The following is a 10000-nucleotide window of genomic DNA, read 5'->3' on the forward strand; positions in this document are numbered from 1 at the left end:
ATCTCAGAGACAAGAGTCCCACCCATTTCCCTTCTTTCCCCCTTCCTTGTTGGGAAGGTCCCACTTGATACGAAACTATCAACTCATTTCCTGATCATTTCTGAAATATTTTGAGATCGTTTTGTAATATCCGAAGAATTCAAAAGTAAGGTTAATTAATCCTTAAGGGCACAAAGACATTGTTATTAGTTTTCCATTTCATAACATCGACAGCGTTGCGTTGCGATCTGCATTATATTTTCATCATTGATTTTCATTGTATGTTGTCGAGTGATTTATTCTTCGCACTGGAGAGAGGTTAGCGATGAAGAAAAGCTCCTCACCAAGTCCTCTCAGTGCTTTGAGAGTGATGGGAGGATAAAGCAGGTCTTTAAGTTATTAATCGAAACAAAAAAGAAGAAGAAGAAGAAGAAGGCTTCTAATAACGCTCTCAGCCCTTCCAGAGAGAAAGACTTGGCATTAAAGCCCCCTTTTTATATGATATTCAAGGATTCCAAGCTGGAATTACGAACGAGGATCTTTTGCTTATAAAGATATCGGAAATAAATACTGCCCTGGAAGGTAGGAGTTGTTGAAACCGTGCAGGGCTCTCTACCTTGGCGTAAATGTGTATGCAGAGGTACTATGGATGGCGGACTGGAAGAGGGATTTAACGGCTGGCGTTACGTCACAGCGAGGAGTTAGAACACGCAGTTAGGCCTATCAGACTTGTACCAGAACCACACAGAAACATATACACGCACACATACATAGCTCAAGAGCTCTTGAGTGCCACCATGTCTTCCTCTTCTTCCTCCAATTTGTGTTGAGAAGAGCACGGATAACACGAGTCAAGGAAGAGCCGGGATGAAAAGGACATAACGAGAGAGGGAGATGAGGAAAATCTTAACAAACATTCCAACCTTAAAGCACTGTTACCTTTACTCTGGGGTCTCACAGGTCTCACAGGTCTCACTGAGATGCATTACCACTTCCACCGAACTGCAAGCGTTTGTTATATAGGTTTCAATATCGTTCGGTAGTTCAGACAACCAAAATCGATCATTACTACGTTTAACTCATTTATTCAGGCTTTCGACGCATAAATGCGTTAGCTCTCATGTTTCATCAGTCGAAAAAGGTTCTAATACTTCAACTACAATAATTATACTTCAATTTCCTATGCAGAACTACTTTTTCTTTAATCTTATTGATTTGGAGATTTGGGAAGCTTCTGCTATTAATCCTATTTCAGCTTCCAAAAGCAAATTACCGGGCACACGGATTTATAGGCTTCATAAAAAAATATGAGAGAGAGAGAGAGAGAGAGAGAGAGAGAGAGAGAGAGAGAGAGAGAGAGAGAGAGAGAGAGAGAGAGAGAGAGAGAGGGTCCATAGATTGAAATTGTGTCAGATATTGAACCGAAGTATATTTTCCACTAAAAGAAAACGGCCAAAGGCAAGGCTCATACACACACACAGACATATACCCACACACAAAGGTTTTGTGATAACATAATATGGAAATTTGTCAGGCTGCGAAGAAAGGTTACCTAAGGGTCGTTGCTGTTTCGTTTCTAAAGTAAACTATAAAATAAAACGAAGAAAACAGCCAAACATGAAAGCCATTGCAGATATTCAAATTTACTCATGAAAGGTTGCGTTTATATTTGTTGTTGTTATTATTATTATTATTATATTTATTATTATTATTAATATTATTATTATTATTATTATTATTATTGTTGTTGTTGTTGTTGTTGATTTTTGTAATACAAAATTACAAATCAATGAAAACCCAAAGGGGTAATTAATATCAAGTTCACTACTCGTTTAAACAAAATCTTAATTTTTCATATCGTAAAATCCACTCAACTTTGAAAGTGATTAGATAAAGTTTCTTGGAGTTTTTAGACTTAGAAGTTTCAGTATAGCATTTCGGTCTTTTCGTTCTATTGTGTTCCAATCACGGGTTGTTGTTTCATCTATTTGAGATGCTAAAATGAGGGCGATTTATAATAGATGAATATAAGAAGAACAAAAAGCAGCCAATTTTTTACGCAATGCGGAGGATTTTCAACATATATCTAACATTTTCTTCGACATGGAATGGGGGAAGTTTCAAAGAACATTGTATCACTCGAGCGCGTTTTACAGCATCTTTTTAAAGCAGTTACAGACAAAGTTTGTGCCAAGTAGCCAATATGGGGGACTAAATCGAATTACGGAATGATAGACAAGGCCACGTTTCAAGAGTATGTTTAGAAAGCATGTTGACGACAAACTTAGAACCCATAAACACTTGTGTGTGTGTGTATATATATATATATATATATATATATATATATATATATATATATATATATATATATATATATATACTGTCTATATATATTAAATATATATATATATATATATATATATATATATATATATATATATATATATATATATACATATATATACATATATATATATATATATATATATATATATATATATATATATATATATATATATATATACACGTTAGGGATAATATTGAAATAACTCATGTTCGCACAGGACTATGAAAAAAAAATATATTGATTGTTTATTTTTTGCCCAACAGATGGCGGTGTCTCAGGATAATCGCTGGCAGAAAGATGCCGCCGACCAGAACTTCGATTACATGTTCAAATTGCTGATCATCGGCAATTCTTCGGTAGGCAAGACGTCGTTTCTCTTCCGCTACGCCGACGACTCCTTTACCTCCGCCTTCGTCAGCACCGTAGGAATAGATTTCAAGGTTAAAACGGTCTTCAGGAATGACAAGAGAGTCAAGCTTCAGATATGGGTGAGTTACGATTTTGCCCGTTTGTCTGTTTCTAGTTTTTCCCCATATTGATATATTTATCAGCGAAAATTTCCTGCGAGGTTTTTTCCGACCGAATGTTGGCTCACTTCAAGTAAAAACAGTAACAAAATCAACAGTATGATGTGGTTTGTATATCTAGTAATATCTTTGGCAAATAGGGAACAAGTTAAAGAATAGAAATCACTGCTGAATCTATATTTTTTCTGAGTGAAATTATAGAGAAAATTACTAAAATATTTGTGTCAATGAAAATGGTCTACAAATTACACAGAGATAAGAGTAATCAATGTAATGACAATGTACAAGAAGGTGAATTAGAAGTGCTAACTTTTTGCGAGGGTGGCCATTCCGCCAAGGTAAGACAGAATGACTTTCCCTATTGTTCTGGAGGGCTGGATGTGACGGGAGTGAAGGAGGCATGGATGTAAGACAAGCTCCAGAATAACTAACTTTACTTGGCAAACAACACGGGTATTTATAGGCCCCAAAGGTTTACATAAGGGTGATAATTGCATGTGTACATTCATCGGCTTTTGTCAACAAGGTTGTCACTGGCATAAAAATTGACAGTATAATGGTAGTGAAAAGTTGAAATTATCGTGTGTTACATTCAACGGTTTTTGTTGTTTTAGTTGATTGGGGTCCTATGGTAGTTACTGAGAATGCTGCGTAGAAGAAAACCGAGAGGACATTCCTCTTTATTTGTACGTGCGTTGCTTGCTGCATGTTGATTACACTATAATGATGCCAGAACAAGATTTCTGCTGTACTGCTAGTCTTTGGGTTGACAAATTCAACTGATGTTGGGTTTGGTCAGTACTTTGAAGTTTATCACGACGGAAGGACAGACAAGTTGACTTTCCGTATGCAGCTAGACTTTCAATCTTGACTATAACGAATGTCTTCTCTGGCAATTAATGCACTGGGTGGGCCAGTCTCAATGAATGCCAAACTAGATGCTGTTGGCCTGTAATGCACTGTGCGATGGCCACTCTGATCGAAAAAGTAATATACAAATCCGACTAAAGCCGGATAAAATGAAGGCCTGTGTCTGCTTGAAACTTCTTGTGACTTATTATTATTATTATTATTATTATTATTATCATTACTAGCTAAGCTACAACCCTCGTTGGAAAGGCCGTATGCTATAAGCCCAGAGTCTCCAACAGGGAAAATACCCCAGTGAGAAGAGGAAAAAAGGAAAATAGAATATTTTAAGAAGAGTAACAACATTAAATCAAATATCTCAAATATAAACTATAAAAACTTTAACAAAACAAGAGGAAGAGAAATAAGATAGAATAGTGTGCCTGAGTGTACCCTCAAGCAAGAGAACTCTAACCCAAGACAGTGGAAGATCATGGTACAGAGGCTCTGGAGAGTTTAGTTAAGGGTTCCACTGGTTTACGAAAAAAAAGAGAGGCAAATATTGCAAGTTCTAACGATGACCAGAAACCTAAATGATCAACGTCCTTATATTCGGTTTATATATCAGTTTATAATCATTGACGAGAATTTAATCAAATAACTATTTGGTTTATTTGTAGTTGTTCTTTAATAAAGACAGTTAAAACTACTTTACATGCTTGTAATTAGCAAAAATACTGAAATGAACTTCTAATCATCACGACCATCATTAGCATCATTGAAATTGTGGTTATTGATATGATATTATGTATTACAATAACAACCCTTATTATCAATATTATTACTATTAATATCATTATCTTGTCTAAACATTCGTAAGGAACAAACCAACATCATAAACTTTATCTTGTTGAGCAGTTGCCCAAAGAATAACTAGGCCAAATGTGTGAGAAAAAAGCAAACTTCAAACACAACTCCGTTTTCGTAGACTAATTGGCGCCTCTTTCAGACACAATCTTAATTTAAGAGGCAATATGACCCCTCAGTGTTTTCTTGGAGGCGTGTCCTAGTCTGGAAATATTAGAAGAAGATCACTATGTTTGTTTTTTATATGTTGCGTGGCCCGCAAGATTGTCTGGGATTCAGATAAAGGACACTTGTAGGCCAACATGATGTTCAATATACGTAGAGTAATTGAAGCTCTATGCTAAGAAGCCTACATTGAATATATATATATATATATATATATATATATATATATATATATATATATATATATATATATATATATATATATATATATATATATATATATATATATATATATATATACACACATACACATGCATGTGTGTGTATGTGTGTGTAATTTTTATTTGCTCTTAGGTCGCTCCTTTACTTGGATGTTACTGATCTTCACTGCATTTCTTTCTAATTTCTTTTACTATTTTATTTTTTGTTCTATTTTGTTGAAATATACTTAGCACGTTTTAAACTTTTTGACATATTTCGTGTGTATTTATGCTGCTACTACTACTACTACTACTACTACTACTACTACTACTACTACTAATAATAATAATAATAATAATAATAATAATAATAATAATTAAAGAATTGGTCTGTAAGGAAACATGACATTGGCTATAGAGAGAAGTACTTATAAAGGAAACTAAAGCGATGCTAAGGGCAGCGCAAGATCAGGCCTTCTGAAAAAGATATATTCACATCGCCAATGAATGTTCAGCACTTGCTCAGAATCAATATAAGAAACGACATGACACAGTGGCTAAAACTCTCCATTGGAGAAATTATCAAATACGAAGCAGTAATAATGGATACGAACATCAACCTCAAGCTTTGGTAGAAAATGCTCAGGCTAAACTACTCTGGGACAACAGTATAAGGACGGACAGTGTTGATACAAGCATATCGACCAGAGGTGACCCATGGTCGACAAGACAACGAGAAAAAAAGTATCACTCATAGATGTCGCAGTACCGTGGGACTCAAGAGAGGAAGATAATGGGAGAGAAAAAATAGAAATGTACCAGGAACTACACATTGAATTGAGAAAGCTCTGGAATATGGACGTAGGAGCGGTGCCAATAATCATAGGAATACTAGGAACCATATCTAAATCATTGGAAAGGAATATTGAAAAGGTAATAGCCGATATAGCCCTAGGACTTGTGCAGAAGAGCGTGCTACTTGAAACAGCACATATAGTAAGGAAAGTGATGGATTCCTAAGGAAGCTGGATGTAACCCGGCACCAACACTATAAACCACCAGTCTCTGTAGACTGTGATTAGAAAATAATAATAATAGATGTTTATGAATACAAGATCTTTATTTGCTCTATCATAATAATGTAGGAACCTTCTGAAGCGGCCAGAGTCCATTTAAAGCTAATGGTTTGGACTTATAAGACATTGCAGTCTTATTTTGTCAATGTAATTCTCTGTATTTTTTTTGTCATTAAATCTACCCCGTTTTAAATGTGTTGTTATTTTTGTTGAAAATTATTAATAAATTCATTCAGTACTGCTTAACAATATCAAGGAATAGAATCTAGGCTCTCTATTCCCAAACGACTTTACAACGAATGTTATTCAAATCTTCCTTTTCAGTTTAAATACGAATTAAAATAACTTTCTGAAAAAAAATATATAAACAATTCGTTTGTGCAAAATGGCCCAACTACAATAACGCATATTTAGTGGCCGGATTTCCGGCCATTAGAGCGTCCGGATGAACTCGGCACCCGGCTGAAAACATTTCTACGTTTTTCTTTTATTTTTTTTTTTGTATGAGGTCAATGAGGCGGGCAACCGCATGACCTTTTGTAATCCAAGAAGGATAAAAACTTAATGTAGAGAAAAAAGAGATGAGTTCTCTAACTCTGGGTGTATCTACTATTAATATGCTGGCTAGTACAGTGGTAACGTGTTCGCCTAGCCTTCGCATGGCAGCATATCGATCCCAGCCCAGGACTGTGAGTTTAAGCTGTTTACTGGGGAGGTCATTGATGTGGCTGGGCACCACAGGTGGGGGGTGGGGGGTTGAGCTTGCCCGGCTGACGTTCTGATGAGCATCTATTCTGATGAAACTGGAACTGAAACTAGACACCTTTAACCTTTATTATTATTATTATCATTATTATTATTATTATTAGCTAAGCTACAACCCTAGTTGGAAAAGCAAGATGCTATAAGCCCAAGGGCTCCAACAGGAAAAAATAGCCCAGTGAGGAAAGGAAATAAGGAAATAGAGGATATAAGAAGTAATGAATAACTAAAATAAAATATTTTGAAAACAATAACAACATTAAAACAGGTATTTCATATATAAACTATAAAAAAGGACTTATGACAGCCTGTTCAACATAAAAACATTAGCTGGAAATTTGAACTTTTGAAGTTCTACTGATTTAACTACCCAATTAGGATGATCATTCCACAACTTGGTCACAGCTGGAATAAAACTTCTAGAGTACTGTGTAGTATTGAGCCTCATGATGGAGAAGGCCTGACCAATAGAATTAACTGCATGCCTAGTATTACGAACAGCATGGAACTATCCGGGAAGATCTGCATGTAAAGGATGGTCAGAATTATAAAAAAAAAACATATGCAACAAGCATAATGAACTGATTGAACGACGGTGCCATAGATTAATATCCTGTCCAACAAATTAAGATGAGAATCAGCAGCTGAAGACCAGACAGGAGAACAATACTCGAAACAAGGTAGAATGAAAGAATGAAAACACTTCTTCAGAATAGATTGATCACCAAAATTTTTTAAAGATTTTCTCAATAAGCCATTTTTTGTGTGCAATTGAAGAAGACACAGATCCTTATTTTGAAACATTGCTGCTTATAGCAGATACTATTGATTTATAACTTTTTTTCCAACCCATTACCGCTTACACAACTCACTAACATTTTTTACTTGTTCTGATAAAGTTATTTCCGAAACTGAGAGAAGCTATGGATGAGAATAGGGTAAAGTTATGGAAATGGATAAGGAAGTTAAACACACAAACACATGAAAATTATTCAAGACGATGCTTTGATTAAATACATCAGTCTCTCATTGATTTCCATAAATCAGAGCTTTTAATGCCGAGGTCTTTGTGACCAGCATTCCATTGCCCTTGTCAACTCCAAACTTGAAATATTCGAAGCAAAAATGGAGGATGGTTAACGAGCGAAGCCTAATTTGAGGTTATAGAATAAAGCTTAAGCTAAGGTTAAAGAGTAAACCTTATCGTGAGGTTAAAGAATGAAACTTACCTTAAGACTAAAAATTGAAGCTTAACCTAGGGTTAAAGAATGAAGCTTAACCTGAGGTTAAAGAGGAAACCGTAAACTGATGTTAAAGAGTGAAGCTCACCCTAAGATTATAAAGAAAAGCTTAGCCTAGGACTAAAGATGAAGCCTAACCTAAGGTTAAAGAGTGAAGCTTAACCTGAGATTAAATAGTAAAGCTGAATTCATAGTTAAAGAGTAAAGCTTAAACAAAGGTTAAAGAGTGAAGCTGAACTTGACGTGAAAGGGTGAAGCTTAACCTAAGATTGAAAAGTAAAGCTAAATTTTTGGATAAAGATGGGAGATTAACCTTTGGATAAAGAGTGAAGCTTAAGCTGAGGTTGAAGAGTGAAGCTCAACCGGAGATTAAAAAGAAAAGCTTAACATGAGGACAGAGTGAAGCTTATCTTGAGGTTAAAAAGTGAAGCTTTACTTAAGGACAAAGAAAAGCTTAATCTGAGTTAGAGAGTGAAGTTTAACCCTGAAGACAAAGAGTGAAGCTTAATCATAGGATAAATAGTGAAGCTTAACCTGAAATTATCAAGTGGAAGCTTTACCCGAGGTAAAAGAGTGAAGCTTGACATAAGATTGTTATTGTTATTAGCAGCTTAGCTACAACCCTATTTACAAAAGCAAGATGCTACAAGCCCTTAGGCTCCGACAAGGCAAGTAGCCTGGTGAGGAAAGCAAACATGCGTAGTAATGAATAGAAAATAGTATTTTAAGATAATTAACAACGTTAAAATAGATCTGTCATAATATTATATGAAATATGAAGAGAGACTTGTTAACCTGTTCAACATAAAAACATTTGCTGCAAGTTTGAACTTAAGGTTATAATGGAAAATTTGACCTAACGTTAAGGAGAGAAACTTAACCATCTGAAAGGTTGTGAAGATCAAGGAAACCGAAAACCACCGGAAGGTAGCCTACATCCAAAGTTGGGAATTCAAAGGAAAAATATTGATTATGAATTGCGTAATGAGAAGAGGTAACCGGGCGGGTATTTGTACACCACCTGGAAAAAAGAGGTAGTCCATTTATTAACTTAAATGAACAATGAACGAAATACTAAATGCGTAAAAGACATTCAAAAGTAAAAAGGGAAGAATCGATGGTGAGGTATCGTGGTTCACCTTTAATTCTAATTTGGCAAGCTCCTCACGGAAGGGTCTGTGTACTGATCGTTGGTAAAACTTTATCCCTCTTCCCCTATCGAGGTTTTAATCAAAGAAAAACAACAACAACTTAACAATCATAAATATTGGTGCCCTCGGGTACTGAAGTGCCGTGATAAGAATGTGGTGTCTAAAAATTATTTCGTTTTAGCATATGCTATGCCCTTTAACAAAACCCTTAAATAACTTTTTTTTTAATATGAACTTCAATCACATACTATACCCTTTAACAATACCCTGAAATAAACTTCGTTTTAATTGGAACTTTAATTATATTTATTAAAGATACTAAAGTGGATATGGCGAAATAATGGATTGGGGTTGGAACTGGGATATTTTAGTGCCCTCCTTTTCAAGACCGATACATTTCAACACGCCAAGAGAAATAGCTCCTAAACTTTCCCGAGAAGTAGTTTCTCGATGAAATAGCTAAGTTTTCTCTTCCATCTAATCTCATTTTTATAAGAACCTTCTTATTTATAAGACCATTTTAGTGGCTCACACTTTAGGAGCATGCATTGATGAATTACAACGGAGAGAGAAAATATCTATGAGTCTAGTCAGTTCCATTAAAGAAAATAAAACCTCATTTATAGTTTTGATATGATTTCAGGTTGAGTTAGGTATGGTCAAGCATAGAAGAAATCCTTTTCAGCTATTAATTTATATTTATATAATATTTTGACTTTAGGAGTATCTAATTATAGGTTTACGTTCAGGACTATATGATATATATTATGTCCATTGAGAGGTGAAAGGTAACAAGTTAAAAAGGAAAACAATCCTCTGAGAAATGGTACTCTGCT

At 35.1% G+C, this 10000-nt stretch overlaps 2 protein-coding genes across 3 annotated transcripts in view; one reads left to right on the forward strand and one right to left on the reverse strand.

Annotated features, from left to right (window-relative positions):
• Window positions 1–10000, reverse strand: part of LOC137657738 (cytochrome P450 2L1-like) — a 238311-nt gene that overhangs the window by 134161 nt on the left and 94150 nt on the right. The gene's annotated exons all lie outside the window — the stretch shown is intronic.
• Rab3 (RAS oncogene family member Rab3) overlaps window positions 1–10000 on the forward strand; it is a 201020-nt gene that overhangs the window by 82473 nt on the left and 108547 nt on the right. For both annotated transcript variants that reach the window (XM_068392205.1, XM_068392204.1), the window contains exon 2: window positions 2590–2814. In XM_068392205.1, the coding sequence (XP_068248306.1) occupies window positions 2590–2814 (225 nt within the window). The remainder of the gene's footprint in view (window positions 1–2589; window positions 2815–10000) is intronic.

This window comes from Palaemon carinicauda, chromosome 18 (genome assembly GCF_036898095.1).
Source record: "Palaemon carinicauda isolate YSFRI2023 chromosome 18, ASM3689809v2, whole genome shotgun sequence".
Lineage (NCBI taxonomy): Eukaryota > Metazoa > Arthropoda > Malacostraca > Decapoda > Palaemonidae > Palaemon > Palaemon carinicauda.